At 49.1% G+C, this 16,463-nt stretch overlaps 1 protein-coding gene across 1 annotated transcript in view; it reads right to left on the reverse strand.

Moving 5' to 3' along the window:
- Positions 1-11,276: 11,276 nt before the first annotated feature.
- The window catches only part of LOC125757811 (putative phospholipase B-like 2), an 88,376-nt gene continuing 83,189 nt past the window's right edge, over positions 11,277-16,463 (reverse strand). The window contains exons 5-8 of the mRNA XM_049413980.1: positions 13,789-13,836; positions 12,987-13,073; positions 11,510-11,650; positions 11,277-11,384 (exon numbers count right to left, since the gene is read on the reverse strand). Coding sequence (XP_049269937.1) covers positions 11,277-11,384; positions 11,510-11,650; positions 12,987-13,073; positions 13,789-13,836 — 384 coding nt within the window. The remainder of the gene's footprint in view (positions 11,385-11,509; positions 11,651-12,986; positions 13,074-13,788; positions 13,837-16,463) is intronic.

Raw genomic sequence — 16,463 nt, forward strand, 5'->3', positions numbered from 1 at the left:
TTTATTCTCACACACACACACACACACACACACACACACACACACACACACACACGACGCACTGTTCCAGAAGATGCGCCGAAACTTGTAATACTCATTTTCTGAATTTCTGCACTTTTCTCTGTCGTGCCTGCGCTTCTGTGCTCTTTACATCTGTCTTCACAGACACATAGTTATTGAGGAGAGTGTTCGCTACTGCCACAAGTATGTTATTCAACACAATGTCTGGGTGATGGCCATTCACAAAAGTGTCTGGTGACAGCCAGAAGAAGTCCCCTCTCATACGAACTGTCCGTGTTTATCAACTGTCCGTGTTTCAGAAAACAAGGACATCACTTTTTATTTATGGAATTGTTTCTGTTATTACTGCGGTTACAGTAAGCCTTCAATTTCCAAGCTCTCAAATTGTTTATGTCAGGGCTCCATGCAATTGAACTGCTTGAATATTGGCTACTGGCAGAATGTGAGCAACATCCTTGTGCGCTCATAGCAGTTTTGGCCACTTCAGAGGAATTAAAAGCTGTCCCGGTCACTGAGCCACCTTTGTATTCAAAGTACGGCAGAATATGAATCTCGTCCATCATTATAGTGACAATTGTTTCATGCGGTTAGAGAAGGCTTGGGCGTTTCTTCACACAACGCAAAAACGCTTTTAAGGCGCGAGAGAACACAAACACAAGGAAGGACACGGGACACAGCGCCTTTATACACGTACATATGTATCTTTCTCAGCGCGTGCGCAGAAAACATATTCGCATCAGTGGTGGCCAGATTACGCATGGTCAAAAAATGTTTCTCTGATTTATACAACACTACGGAAGTGTTACTAACGCACATGTCACCTTTTTCGCCGATACAGAACGCTTGCATCAATTCTCTGGCTCTTTTATCTTTGCTTATGGCGATAACCAGCACGTCAGAAAAGCGTGGTCCACAAGAGCTTGAAGGGCAATTCCTAATATTCTTAGGTGAATTTGGGCCCTCTTTATGCGCTTGTCTTCCTTGTGTTTGTATTCTGTTGCCCTAAAAGCATTATGAACGTTCACCAACTCGCCCAGCAAAAAGTTATCTTAAACGTAAAACCCCTCGTCGTTCTGCTCATTTGCAGGGTTCACATTATATTGCGAGCAACTTCGCATGAGCGTAGATCTATGTGGCAGCGCTGTCTTGCCAGCACCGCCAATGAATCAGTAGGCGTGTGGGGAAATAGTGTGTAGAATACTGGAGAATATTAAAATCTCTGCAGAGTATCGCAATGCGTGGTCCTTTTTGTGCAGTAGGTGAAGCTGCTCCTTTATGAAGTCAAGTGCTTCTGTTTTTCCTTGCAGGAAAAGATCATCCGACTTGAGGTCGTCGAGCAAAGAGAAAAGCAAGCTGAAGGTTGCCTTCACTTATTCTTCCTTGTCGCAAACATCTGGAGCCTTGAAACTGCTCATACGGTCTAGTATGGTGTGAAGGCAGCGCAGATCGTCGAGCGTAGCCGGAATGAGGAGGTCCTTACTTTCCTCCAGAAGGCCGTAATTTCCATTTTCCTACTAACAATGACAGATCTTTCGACCTCTGGTGGATCTTCGCCACTCATGTGAACCAACAGTACAGGATTATCTGCTTTAATTATAGTGGAGAGGCCGAGACCCTGCAGGCGCGATACGAGGTACTCATACGAAGTCAGCTTATTGCGGCGCTCTCCTTGCTCAAGCAGTGCTATCGACTGTCGAATGGTTTCTTCTAGTTGGGATGCTTTTAGGTGTTTTCTCTTCTGGTCTGGCCCCTCTCGCACTTGTGCGAAATCGCTCAAATAACTTGGGCATTAGGAAATATTGTCGGGCCTACGTTCGGAGTAAGCCGAGTAGCCCCCATGGGAGCTTCTATTGTCCTGTCGGGTCTTGGATCGGGGTATTTTGTTGTCGTCCTAGGGTACTGCGCCTTGAAATGGAGCTCACACACCTGAAACACTCCGTGCTTTTGCAGCCACGCTGACCGCGTCGCGGCAAGATGCGTTCGTCTAAAACGTGAAATCCATGCAGCGTCCATCACTGTCTCGGGACGCTACATCATCGCGGTGGTGAGCGTCAGTGACGCTCAGCTAAAAATTCTCTAATTCCAAGGCTTACGCTAAGCCAGAAGTGCATAAAAGATCGTTACTTTGGGGCAAGAACGCGACATGTGTGATATGGTGCCCTCAGGAATGGCTCAGAAGCATGTATCATGGATGTGCACATACCTTCGGATCACGGAGAGAACGCATGTTGATGTCGTCTCGACGAACGGCACGCTCCCATTTCGCCCTTCGGTCGTCTTTTGGCCACGCGAACCTTCGGTGCGTTGCCATAGTTGCCGCGACAGTTGGGCACGCAGCATCGCCCCATCGTGCGGGTTTGCAGCCATGCACTACGTGAATATCCCGTGCACATAGCGCATCACACGTCCATGCCGCAGTTCACAGACACAGACAGACACGGTCTTCTTCACCTGCCAACAACAGCACCAGCACAACGCAAAAGGGTTCGTAGGGCTTAGTAATGCAGCTGTCCCAACGGCGTGAGCGGGCGTACGCACGTCTGTGCGGTCAAACACGCCGGTCAAGACTAATTTGACGTTACAGTAGTGATGCAGAACTATCGGTAAATTGACTATCTATAGTATCGATAGTTTCTTTTAAACTATCGATAGTGTAAACAAACTATCGATAGTACTACTATCGACAAACTATCGATAGTCCACTCGGTAGTACCATCAGTAATATTACTAGCGATGTTACTGGTACGCGTGTTTATTGCTTTGTCTTGATGTATTCGGGGTTCACCAACAAAGACTGCTTCGAGCGTTTGACACAGACCACGCCGCAATGTTTGAGAAGCTTCGCGATTGTTTGAGATCATTTTGTTAAGATTACGCGCTTGACGCGAACAGTCAAGTTTATTCGAGAGCTTATGCGAGAACCAGCGACAACGCTGGAAGGTTCGATGACTGATGTATAAAAGACGAAGCGTTCCACCGATCATCAGATTACTCGACGGCCGGCGACTGTTCTCGCCGCTATCAATGTGCAGCGTCTATCGCTTGTTTGTTGAGTTTTGATTTTCCGGGCACAAGTTGCCCAGATAAGGAGCTTCGTATTTCCCAGTCTTTCTGCAGCATTCTTCACCCTCACAACCACGTGACAGACTATCCGTAGTAGTGCGAATATTGATGCTGTTGGTAGGTGGCCATATTGCCAAATTATTTGCGATAGGCTACTATCATCTTCGCTTAATTTATGAGCAATTTTCGGCGAGAGAAATAAATTATAGCCGCAGTGAAATTGGCGGAATATTTCCATCAATAAATTCGTATTCAAAAGCAACCAGTTACACCTTACGGTTAACAAACTTAGTTCTTCATAATTTTTTGTATTTTGGAATCATAAAATGCAATATAAATTTGAAGCCGCGCAGTACCATCACATGTAACGGCTTTCTTTCCGCTACACTGAACAGTTTGACTTTATGATCATGTGTCAGCGAAGCACTCTAGTGAAGAACACAAGCATGTCAACTTTCTTGCCCTTCAACCTGCTCCTCCCGCTCCACTGCATACCGGGCGCGCGGGAAACGAAGTTTATGCTGCAATGACTTCGCGCTGTTGATTTTATACTATCGATAGTACTTACTATCGATAGCGCTATCGATAGTATTTTTTACCATCGATAGTTCGATAGTGTCTCCGCTATCGATAGTATCGATAGTACCATCGATAGTTCTTCATCACTACGTTACAGCCCACGGGCGGAAGAGTGAGTGGGCCTGAAATTTTATTCAAGGTGGCGTTGTGGAAGGCACGTCTCGGCTGTCGTGGGCGATGCTCGCGGAAAGCGCGTTAGAACGCAGCTGTCTGCTACAGTGAAAATATAAAGGCTCTGTTATAGGCTCCCCAAGCAATGCATAGTGGCGCTGCTGCTCTTGACAGACAGCGCCATCTCTGGCATAAAAATACAAACTGGGTGCAAGCAACGCGCGTTTTCTCTTCTCTCCAATGCGCTGCCGCTCGCTTCCGTGCACGTGCAGAGCTCTCGTGGGCACTTGCGGCACCTCACAATGTAACGCTTGAAGTGTGGCTTCAAAAGGATCTTCAAGCTTGACTGGCACTTCCGAAAAGCGAACACGATAAAAGGAGAAAGGCTCGTCGATCACGTTTACGGTGAAGAGCAGACGATCGACGACAACGACGCGCGACTCAAAGCGAAATGCGTTTCCCAAGTCCGTATAGGACGTATTCGCAATGCCCACGAACTATAGGTGGCGCACCATGCGATTCAAGATGGCGCCAGGAGGAGGGTCAACCTGATTGTTAGCATCGGAGCTGATAGGACCAACGTTACTAGAACAACCTCAGTTTAAAAGCTCCGCCGGAGAGGCGGTCCGCGTGGCGGTCGTGAGAACTAGTGGCGCTGCAGTCACGTCTAGCTCCCGCGGCTGGCGCTTGTTGTGATCGGCGCCGCCGATGTACGAGCGCACGTGGGTTACAGCGTCGTCTGCACTTTGTTAGCTCGTCATTTTTGCGACTGTTCTTGACCAGGCTCAGCGTCTTGTACGAAGACACGTGCATGATGTACGAAGCGTAACGAGGGCGAACAGATTCACAGTGCGGTATGCCGACTTGCTTTTTTTTTCAATAAATTGTAGAAACATGAGTACTCTTTTATTGCGATAGCAATTATATGGACAGTCTCGGCTGAATTTTGCCGTCGCCGTCGCCGCCGTCATGCACCGTATATGTATAAGTATGTGTATATATATAAAAGCCCCAAAGAGAAATAATTCAGAAAAATGCTTCCGAAGCGCGGAATCGAACCAGGGACCTCTTGCTCCGCAGCGAGTAGCGCTAACCACTACGCCACGAAACGCAGATCCTCCACGTAGCTAACGGCAAGTGTTATATACGCGCCATTTACCGCTGGACGGACTCAGAGACGCTAGGCGCTTATAAGCGTTTCTTCATTACCAGCGAGATGGTGCTAGGAGCGCGACGGGCGGATTTAAAAGTCGTCGGCTCGCTCGCTCGCTTCTTATATTTACGCAGGGAGAACCTTGCCCTTCCGCTGTCTGCTTGCGCGGTTTTCTCGTGCTGAGGGGAAGAGGGATGTTTCACGCTTTCACCGTGATATCCGCGCTCATGTTACGGAGCGTACGAAGGTCACTCGAGCTCAAGGGACGCCGCTAAACGAACAAACAGAAGATGAGCGCGAACTATCAAGTGTCACAGCTCGACACTTGAAGCACTCTAGTTTCCTTCGCTGCTTTGGCCGCCTTTGCAACAGGAGCGCTGTTCAAACTAAGAGTATCTATCTTTATAGAACGTTTTTGTATTTCGAGTAAGTACGCTTCTTTGTACACTATAAAGGCTTTTACAAACGTGTTGGGCTGTTCTTGGTCTAGATAAGACGGCAGCGGCTAAAATTGTGGTGGTAGTTATAAAAATTAGGCTGAAAACTCTCATTCACTTAGAAACTCCTATGCTTGGAAGTTAAGCGCAATGTAGACAGCTCAAATATTGTCACAGGGTCGTGACGTCGACGAAGGCAGCAGTCAGCAGGTCCGAGATGAAACTCTTTATTTGGCCGAACTTGTGGCCGGCAAACTGAAAGTCAAACTATAGCAATACACTGATAGCGGCGAACAAAGCGTCGACCGTCGATCAATTGACAAGCGGTCAAGCGCGTCGGCTTTTATACAGGCGCTATCGAACTTTCCAGCGATATCGCTGGTGGCGGCGTTATCTCTCGACAAAGCTGGAACATTCGCGTGCAGCGCACAATCTTACCAAAACGATCTACTACAATCGCGAAGCTTCTCGAACAGTGCTTCGCGGACAGCGTCGAGCGTTCATAACCGTCCTTGCTGGTCAAACCCGAATACATAAAAAAAACAAGAAGTGGGCGTGACAGTATAGACCGAACATCGATTCTTAGCCAATTAATGAACAACGCACGCGGGCCAATGCATACAGACGACCTTATGCATATCCACCTAAGTATCCACCTAACTAGTACAATAAGAAAGTTGCCGCGCAGTTTCAGCAAGCAACTGCGCGGCGGACCGCAGCGTTATGCCGTGGCAGCAGACGACGCGCCGATAGTGGCGCAAGACGGAACTGCAGCGCCGCTAGTTCTCGCGACCGCCGTTCGGACCACCCTCCTCCGCTGGCGGAGATACGGAGCTTTGAAACTGAGTTTGTTCTAGTAACGTTGGATAGGACGTGCGGACGTACGGCCCGTGCCACTTTCACCGGATGAAGTCATGAGCTGCAATGAAATGGATATGAGACCAAAATACTTTCCCAAACAATGGAAAGTGCTAAGTGCTCGCCACCTGTTATTTGCTGCGGTGTGAAAGGTTATATTTCAGCGCCGTTACCGTGCATCAACAATGCTTTGCGAAATCCTGTGCGTGCTACAGAAAACTGCATGAGCTATAATTGACGTATGAGCTGAACGGCACTCCGAGGTAGTACGTACCGAGCCTGCCTGACGGATTTGCCGCAGTAGTAGGCCGCTAGCGAGCATACATCGCCCTCGCTGCTGCACGGGACCGCATGTTTAAACGTGGTGATGGTTAGCAAACATATATTACGTCGTCCTCGTTACTTACGCAATAAGGAAGGCGGAGTTACTTCTTCAACGCAACGCAAGCGTTCTACATCCCATTCAGTACCACTTGTGTCACAGCCACGCTTAGATTCTAGTCGTGTGCAATTCACTTCACTCAGATGTTGCAGGTTCGATCAGCACGATCGAAACATGAATATCGAAAAGAATTCACCTATATTTTTCGCAACGTCAAATTGCGAAAAATTCATCGAACAGCAATGCCGTTTTGAAGATGTCGTGGATTGTGGCCTTGACTGCACGTTTAGTTGCTCTAACAATTTCACTTCGCTGGTCGAGCTCGAGCGTGTTGGCGGCATCCGGCGCTCCATAATATCCACAATAATTGCGCTACATGCAATGCACAAGAAGAACTATGCTTTTATTTTGATCTTGCACAAGGATATTATACGTGAAATACAATCAAAGTGACTTACGAGCGTGAAAAAACATTAACGCACGAGGGGACGTGAAGTGCAACTCGTTCCTCGTGAGTTAGCAGCTGATCGTTCATCGTCGCTGTCAGTCTCGGTGCTTGCTGAGCCTTCTCGTCCAGTGAAAAATCCTCGTCGTCAAGATGGTTTCTTTCAACATCACTGCTGAAAGCAATCTGAAGAATATCCTCCGCCAAACGACTTCGACCACTCCGCGACGCCAGAACATTTTGATCTCAAACCGGTCAACAAGCAAATCGCTTGCAGTGTGCTGCCACCTATCAACAAACGTAAAAAAACAAGCGGCGCAGCGCTGGCTATAAACCAACACACTGGTGAACGACGCGTTCGCTCCACGAAAGGCGTCGAGCAGACGCGTCCTCGAATGACTGAAACATCGCTCGCACGATTCGTAACAGCGCTTTGCTAAAAAAGGATAGAGGCCTTATTTTAAAGTATCGCCAATTTGAGATTGCTCAGTTATACAAGAGCACATAGCGAGCCCGCCCGACCTCCTGCGTACAATGGTATGGGATTCATGCACTACAAAAACACTGACGAATGCTATATGGAAGTAAAACAGGGTGAGTTTTAACTGACAATGTATGCCGATAACATTTAACTAACCTACGTGGCTACAGAAAACCTCGCGAAGCTGATATGTTTACGCTGTGGGCTATAGTCGAACGCGCGAGTTACCACGTATTTTCACGAAAACTTCGCTTCTCGCTAGAACGAATCAGGTTTCTCTTGTCACAGAGGACTCGGTTTGTTCACTGATGCAGGAAACATGCAAAGTCGTAGTGTTCCTTTCTTGTCAACGCGTTAACACTGAGGCTAGCACAGCCGAACAAGGGAGCGACTGCGTAGTGCTGCCATTTTGTCGTCTACTAACCCTCCTCGAGAGGACGTTCCTGAATTCCGCTTGGCGGCACGACAGTCTAGAGCACTGCACGGGCCCATGCCGGGCCGTCCGAAGCGTTTTTCGGCTGGCCCGGGCCGGGCCCAGGCTTGAAGCCGCGGGCCTGGGCCGGGCCTGGGCTTGAGGCTGCGGGCCGGGCCGGACTCGGTAAGTCGGGCCTTCGAGCACACGCGAGCGTTATGCATTGCATGGTCTAAGGTATACTGTGCCAAGCTGAAGTGACACGTGCAAAGAGCTGGCTCTTAGTAAAGCTTAGCAATAAAAATAGAAAAACAGTTGAAGTGCTATTTTTTTTTCACCAGTATAAATATAAATTGGCACTGTATATTTTCACTAACGTTTCGTCTGCTGGACCAGACTTTGTCAAAGTAACAAGTACATCGTGGTGGGTTTCCTTATAAACACGCCAGATCACGTATATTATATATATGTATAAATTAACAGCGCTAACAATGGGTCAGATCACGGTTGTTCCCATGGGAGGAATAATGATTTCGGTCTTTTATTCTAGGGTGACACATACGGTACATTCCATTTATATCCCTTGGTATTACGTGCCATAACCACGATATGATTACGAGGCACGCCGTAGTGGCATCGGATTAATTTCGACCACCTTGAGTTCTCTAACGTGCACCTAAAGATAAGTATATAGACGGGTGTTCTTGCATTTCGCCCCTATCAAATTGCGGCCGCCGTGGCCGCGGCAATCGCACCCGCGTCCTAGGACTTAACAGCAAAACAGATTAACCGCTGAGCTACCACCGCAGGCAAAGCAACATTTCGATGCATGTACACACCGGATTTTCCGTCCGATCACCCGCTACAAAGCGCACGGCATCATTAATAATCATCATCAACAACTAATATCCTCTAGCGGGCCCGGGTCGGGTCTGGTCATGAACAAGCGCGCCCTGGATTAGTTTAGTAATGAACGCCCGGGCCCGGGCTTGGAACGACGGGCCCGGGCCGGGCTCGGGCTGGGTACGGTCAAGTATGCCCGGGCCCGGGCCGGGCCCGGGCTTGGAACCACGGGCCGGGGCCGGGCTCGGGCTGGGTTCGGTCATGTACGCCCGGGCCCGGGCCGGGCCGCGCTTGGAACCACGGGTCCGGGCTGGGCTCGGTCTTCATAAAGCGGGCCCGGGCCGTGCCCGGGCCGTAAAATCCGGCCCGTGCAGTGCTCTACGACAGTCTACGGGCATTGCGAATACCTTAGGACGTATACCTCGAGGTAAGTCTTACCTGTCATGTTAAAGATGCGTAATGGTCCACAAGCACTCTGAAATGAAGCCGCGCACGCTATTCATACTCTGCGGTGTGGACTACGAATCATGTGATTGTTGTTTTGATATGGCATGCTTGCAGTAGCAGCCGTGTACTTTCGTGAACAAACGTTCGCGGCGTGCGAAATAAAGAAATTTTACGGCCATGGCACTGTTTCCTTATAAGGGTAGAGTGAAGTCCTCCGTGCCGCTGGAGAATCACCCGCCCATTAAGACGCGAGGCACCTAGCAGAGCTTTAATCACTGTGAAGCAAGACGAACTGCTCGCCTCGTTTTTTCGGCTCTCGCGTCATGCTTGCATCTCTTGGAAACATTTCGGCGCGCACACTCTCTTTGCACCTCTCTTTATGAGGATATCGACTTGACAGGCGTATAAAACCTGCTGCGCGAACGCAGTTAGAACATCGCACAAATTGAGAAGGTGGTTACTTCAAGGTTGCAGTTGCAAACCATGTAACAAGTGCCAGTTATATTTAGCGGCTTAATTATCACCCTAATGAAGTGACAACAACAAAACAGTGAAGAGTTCCGGCAGTGTTTTGGTCTGTCCAAAGGAACAGTGCGGAGCTTGTGCGACGAACTTGACCCTATCATTGGATGCCAGCGAGGCAGTGTCCTTTCCAGAGAGAGGAAGGTGTTGTGCGCGCTGCGATTCTTCGGCACCGGGAGCTCCCAGAGGAGCGTTGGTCGCGAGGAGAACATGGGCATGGCGCAGTCGGCCGTGGTGCAGTCGGCCGAGAGGTGACGGCGGCCCTCATTTCTGTGTCTGCCCGGATAAAGTTGGTGGACTTCTCCTTGACAACGGCTGTCAAGGATGAGGCAAAGGCGGCGTTTGCGCGACCGGGCGACATCCCAGGCGTGCTAGCGTGCGTCGACGGCACGTTGGTCGCCATTCGCAAGCCTGGGGGACTCGGCCTAGCCCACACGGCGAGCTTCATGTCTAGGAAGGGATATTACGCCCTAAACGTCATGATCGTAAGTACCGTTGCAATGTTTTACTTCAAACTGTAGTCGTTATTCTTACTCGCCTATCGCAGCAGTTGTTCGGCTTAACATCCAAGCTGGAATAACTAGCAATGTAACGATTAAAAGAGAACATGCGGGAATTGTGTACGAGCTCTTTGAAGTCTGACATGTCCTCGGTAATGATGAGTGTCATGTGTTTCTGTGCGTGAGCCGCTTCGAAAATTGAATTTTCGTTCTGCGCGCGTACAAAGTGACGTTGTGAATTTTGGAGGTGTTAAGGAATATGGGCAGCAGTCGTAGCACAAGTCGATACACGACAGGAAAGATACGGTGGAAGCATTTTGAACACGGATGTGCGTACTGTTGAATTTCCCCCGTTCAGCCTGCTGGAAGAAGAAGGCGAGCTTTGGGCCAGCGAGCGCATGCGTTCGTGCGCTCGTTCTAACCAGGACGAAGGAGCCATCTTTACGTTCTGGGCTCATGCAGACGCTAATAAACGTTTGTTTGGGCTTCTATGTCCGCGTCGGCTGTTATTTGTGCCACATATTTTACACTTACAACCATTGCATGGGCTGGCTTTCGCGTGCATGGATGCTCTTGCCCAACAGCATGCCGCAGGTTTTCACTTATCGATCATTTAGTGCAAAACCACAGCCGTGCGCACAGAGAGGGGGGGGGGCGCATCGCCCTTCCCCCAATGCAAAATTCTGTGCATGCCTATGACTGAAATAGTGCATCTGCTTGTACCAACGTACTAGTACGTATTGTTTTCTGCATATGTATGGCAAAAAGTATTTTTGAGCATTACTGGAGCGCTATTTTGTATTCTTCGTCATTGCAGGTGTGCAATGCGCAACTTTGCGTCCTTGCTGTGGACGCGCGGTTCGCAGCTTCATGCCACGACTCTTGGGTGTGGCATCACAACTCACTGGTGCGCGCCTAGCCGCACAGCTGTAGCCTGGCGAGTATCTGCTTGGTAAGGATTCGTAGCCTGTGCCACTAACTCGGGCAGAGCACTCAGCTGTCATTTTTCTGTAACAGGACACTCAGGATATCCCCCCGAGCCATGGCTGCTTACTCCAGTCCTTGGCAGTCATGCCGGCAACACCTCCGAAGGCCAGTACAGCAACGAGCACGCATCCATGCGCAATGTTCTGGAGAGATGTATCGGGGTGTTGAACAGCAAGTTCCGCTGCTTGCGGCACTTTCGGACAATGCTGTACAGCCCCGATAGAGAAGCGCGAATCGTTTATGCTTGCGTTGCTCTCCATAACATTGCCTTGGATGCGGGAGACTGGACATTCGACGGGTGTGATGGGGACGTGCCAGCAGCTGAGGAGCCAGGGGAGAGCCAGGTGCTGACACCGCGCGACGTGCTGCTCAGAGGAAGGCAGCAGCGCCGCGCCATTGTGGACCTTTTCTGAAGTACACGCGAATTGTGAGTTTTCATAACACATACATAATTTATTTATACAGATTGCAGCGCAGCTAGATTATCACAGTGCTGTGTTCGTACAGTTTCAAATACATTCAAACGTTTGTATACACATCAGTGCACCTCCATGCAGATGAAGGTTTTAAAATCAAAACATCCAATAGATTACGATAATGGAAACACAAATGCAGTAAAGGTGTACAGAATGCCACAACTGCTGAAAAAGAATGCCACTGCTGCTGACTCAGGTACATTTGCACACTCTTCACTGTGCAAGAGTCTCCAAGGCTGCCACATATTAGCATTAGTACTGATGAAGCAGTCTCAAAGCAACGGGTCGTGCCCCTTCATGTGTGAAAAGCTGCATTTGCTGCTGCTCCCAAGCTAGCATTGCGCATCACAAAAGGCTTCTTTTCTCATGAAAAATTAGAAATACGATGCTACAAAGGCTTGCATGTGTTGCGTGCGTCCTATGATATGGCACTTTACATGTAGACGCAGTAGTTGTTGCTTTCTGCTCAGGACAATACACTCAGGATGTGTTTTAGATGCGAAGCATTTTATGGGGCGGAGTTCAATCCGGTGGTAGTGGTGTGCGGCGTGACCACCCTTACTGCGTATGCGCAAACCCTTCCTCTCCCCCTCTCCACTACTCCTCTCCCAATCTCCTCGCCCCTCCCGTTCTCCCCAATTCCCTCACCGCTCCTCCTCTAATCCCCCTTTCCACTTTGTCCCTCTCCACTCCCCCTCTGAAACGTGGGCTCGACATGCCGAAACGCTGCTTCGCATCGCCTAATGGTCCCTTTTAGCGGGAGATGGCGGGAGTTTTTTTTTGCTGCCGTAGTTTGTGGTTGCAGTAATGAGAAATTGGCACAAAGTACTTTTTTTTCTGGTGCATCATGAAACATGGTAGCCTATATACAAAAAATGACAACTGCTTGTTATGATTGCAGTCCGAATACCTAGGCACCTTTGAAATATGAAAAAAAAATCACGTTGCCATTGCAGCAGCATTAGCATAAAGAGAAAAGGAAAAATACTACAATATAAAAATGGATGGAGTGACAAGCAATTTGTTCAAATATCCTCCTGTACATCTTGTACAAGGAAAAATGAAACTAAAAACTAAAACATTGAGAACAAACAAGAAATGCATAAAATTAAACTTAAACAAGACGAAATAAATACAATAAACCCAGCTCATAAAGCACATAATGCAGTAAATGAATGAAATGAAATTGAATGCTTGAAAATTAACTATAAATTAATTTGGTCTTCTTTGCACGCTGTGCCTAGCTATGCCCCGTGCCAGAGAGCGCACCTCCTCGATCACGGCCTCCTGCGCTGCTGCGGTCCTCTCAGCCGCGACAGCGAGGCGGGTTGTGGACCGTTCGATCCTCCGCAGCACCTGAAATGAATAATCGTGGTGGGTATGTTCACATGAGTTGCTGATAAACTCGCAACCGACTCATGGCTGGAAGCTGCTGTTGTGTAGAATTGCAACGTGCACAACTCCCTCTCTGTTGAAGAGCCACTGGCCTGATGGCATTCCTTGGTAGTGTCGAGCGCCGTGTACAAGCTATGCCCTCTTTACTGGGACAGACAAAGACCCGCTGGAACTACTCTTCTGTCATCTACTTAAATGCATCTCTTAACCACCAAACAGCCCTTTTCAGGGCTAACCAACGTTTTGCTCGGCTGTTGACCGCTTATGATCAGTTCCGAGCCCTCAGTGCAACACATATTCCTTATTTAAGCCCCAAGTTGGTTTCTTTTCAACATTCATGATTCGCTTATGATAACAGAACATAAAGAGTATTTATGTCCTTGGTGTAAAATACCAAAGGGTCTACCCAGCTCGAGCACCTCGTCGCCCTGTTCAAGCCCACGGGCGCACTGAGCGGACACCTCAGACAGGGTGTCCACCCGTCGTGGCTGCGACCGCGGTGTGCGGGGTGGCCGCACAGGGCGCTGCAACACTGAAAGCACGCACCATTTTCTACATTTGCACTGCCTTTCACAGTATGCTTAAAAGTTGCAATGGCCATGTTGTGGCTTATTGGGCTAGTTGAATAATATACGAGAGGCTATTTTTTTCAGCAGCTTGAGGATCAATAACTCACCAGGTGCAGCGGCCACGCTTGCTGCGCTACGCGGTGGATCCTGTGATTCTGTAGAGTAGTAAACACATTAAAGGTTTGCGAACTGCACGTACATTTAGCGATAATAAAACACTCGTTCATCTGGTGCTCACGTGTCGCTGTGCTCCCCAAACCCGCGGCCTCGTGGGTCGTCTCGAGGACGACCTCCATTGCCGTGGCGGGGACATCAGCCTGCTGGAAAGTGTCATAAAGGTGTCCCTTCACAATGTGGCTATTGGTTACTTTGGCTATGTTACAGCTTTTCTTACTACACATCTGCGGAAATATTGTGGAGTTGTTCAGTGCCTCAAGATCCTATACATTACTGTCCTCTTGCACTTGCCTGGAGGCATTTCATTTCTGTGACAATCAATTATTCCCCCTTTTCTCGAAAGGGCAGCTAACTCAGATTCCAGTTGATTAACCTACCTGCTTTTCCATTCTCTCTCTCCTACGCTACCTTCCTGTTCACTAATAAAGATACCGCTTACAGATAGTGGCAAACTTTATGTTGGCACCGTTCAAGAAGCCATGATATTACGGGGGCAGTGTGCTTACCTCTTGGTAGGGGAGGCCGGTGACGCCGCTTAAGCATATGGTGTCTACTGGAGCACTCGGCCCCGGAAGCCGGGCAGCCGACCCCCTCCAGTGATTCTGAAAATTAACACCAATGTCGCAGAACAAATCGCTCAGACAGATTGGATGGTTGCTTCCTTTCGGACTTCTTCGATGGCGACGGCGTCTCGGCGCACCTTGTGCACTTGTTTGCGCCACCAGTCTTGCCAGTGCTCGGGGCGCTTCTTGGCGGGCCCTTCCGTGTTAAGCGCCTAGGTGAGCTGCTGCCACAGCCCCCGCCGATCGGCCACCACGGTGAATTTCTGCCCCACGTCGATAGCTCGCGAAGCGAGCTGGGGGTGCTGCTCCATAAAAGCGAGCATCATCTCAGCTGGCCCTCTGAAACGCGAGTACCCTTCCCGGCTGCCGACGTAGAACCGCTGCCCGCCATGTTTTCGCCCGTTGAACGGTTCGACTGAACGAACCGCTTCTAAAGTCGCGCCGTTTGAATTTGAATAGTGGTGGAGATATGAATAGAAGCACAGCTTGAAATGAAGTGGTGGCTAGCGCCACCATTACACGTTTCGCAAAACTGCGATGCCGTCTAGTGCCGTCTTAAAGCATTAAGCAATAAAATTTGTTTAGTCGTGCCGCATTCCAAACTGAACCATTGAAAAGCAACACAAACACAATTTGCTCCTGCGTCATAATATATAAACATTTCTCAACATGTCAAAAACGTTTCTATTATACGGTCCCCAAGCAGACGTCATAATCCTGACGCAGCTGTCGGCTCCCTCATTGGCTGTTCGCTTCCCCTCGTTCTCACGGTGTGACGTAAAGCATGGACCGCCTCCGTCTGTTTTAGGAACGCGTACAAGATCGCGACACAGGCCCCTTTATTTACGACGCAGCTGTCTGCAAGGAGTTCGCTCGGGAGGGAGTGGCAAGGCGGGCATGTCCTGCACAGGAGGAGCGCTCGGAATGCTGCTTGCGTTCCAGCGCAGCCGTGCACTCACAGAAAAGATCGAGTACAAAGGGCGTCTTTCTGTCCAACAACTATATTCGTCATTTATTTTGTCTTCCTTTCCTTGCATTATCGCCGCGCGCCCGGCCCTTTCTGGTCACGAACGGCATGTATGCTATCAGCGTGGCATAGCATTCTTGGTAGGAAAGTGGCCAGCGCCGAGTTTTCGGCAACGCAAGCAAGCCAGATGACGATTCTTGTTGTGGTACAAAAAGACGCCCTTTTTCCTCGATCTATTCTGTGAGTGTGATAGTATCATGGGCGAGTGGCCAGATGGAATCTACCGCCGGACTGGGACGCCGCCTTACCCCCGTATTCTAGAACGTTCCTTCACTCAACGCTCCACCTTGACTTGAGAATGTCGATGGGAGCGCCGTCTCTAGGCAGCGATCATCTGCAGCGATTCTTGAGAAAGGCGGAGTCATTTTCAGTTGATCAGCGGTGCAGTGCTCAACTCGGTCAAGTGAAGGACGAAGTTCGAGTCGAGGCTTGTTTGAGAATACGGGGGTTAGCATTTCAAGATGCCCGGCAATGAATGAGCATATCATCGCCCCATAGCTCAACACAGTTTAGAATAAAGAGCAATGATACAACAGAGAAATACTTCGGAAACACTTGCAAAACATAAAAATACTTAAAAAGACTTGCAACAAGAGAGAGAGAGATAATAAAACGATAGAAAGGCAGGGATGTTAACCAGAAATGTAGCATCCGTTTTGCTGCCCTACACAAAACACAGAAAGGCAATAGACGAGAACACAGCGAATTCCATGCGCATCGCCATATTTGCATCGCGCGTCGCGCCATCTATCGCACACGCGACGAAACAACATGCGCGGGCTGCCACGCCAGCGGACGCTACACAGAGCAAACGTGAAACTCCCGAAACTCAGCCCGTCGGAGAGCGTGTTTCGCGTCTTTTCTAGCCTGGACATTTTCGCTGATTTTATTGGAATATCAAGAACATCTTGTTCATGCAAGTCCACAATGTATACAGTACGTGCTGACTCCTGAGTGGGCTGCGGAAGCAACCTCGTCAGATACGTACGCTGTTACATTTGTAAAAAAAAATGTT

This window comes from Rhipicephalus sanguineus, chromosome 3, assembly GCF_013339695.2.
Source record: "Rhipicephalus sanguineus isolate Rsan-2018 chromosome 3, BIME_Rsan_1.4, whole genome shotgun sequence".
Classification (NCBI taxonomy): domain Eukaryota; kingdom Metazoa; phylum Arthropoda; class Arachnida; order Ixodida; family Ixodidae; genus Rhipicephalus; species Rhipicephalus sanguineus.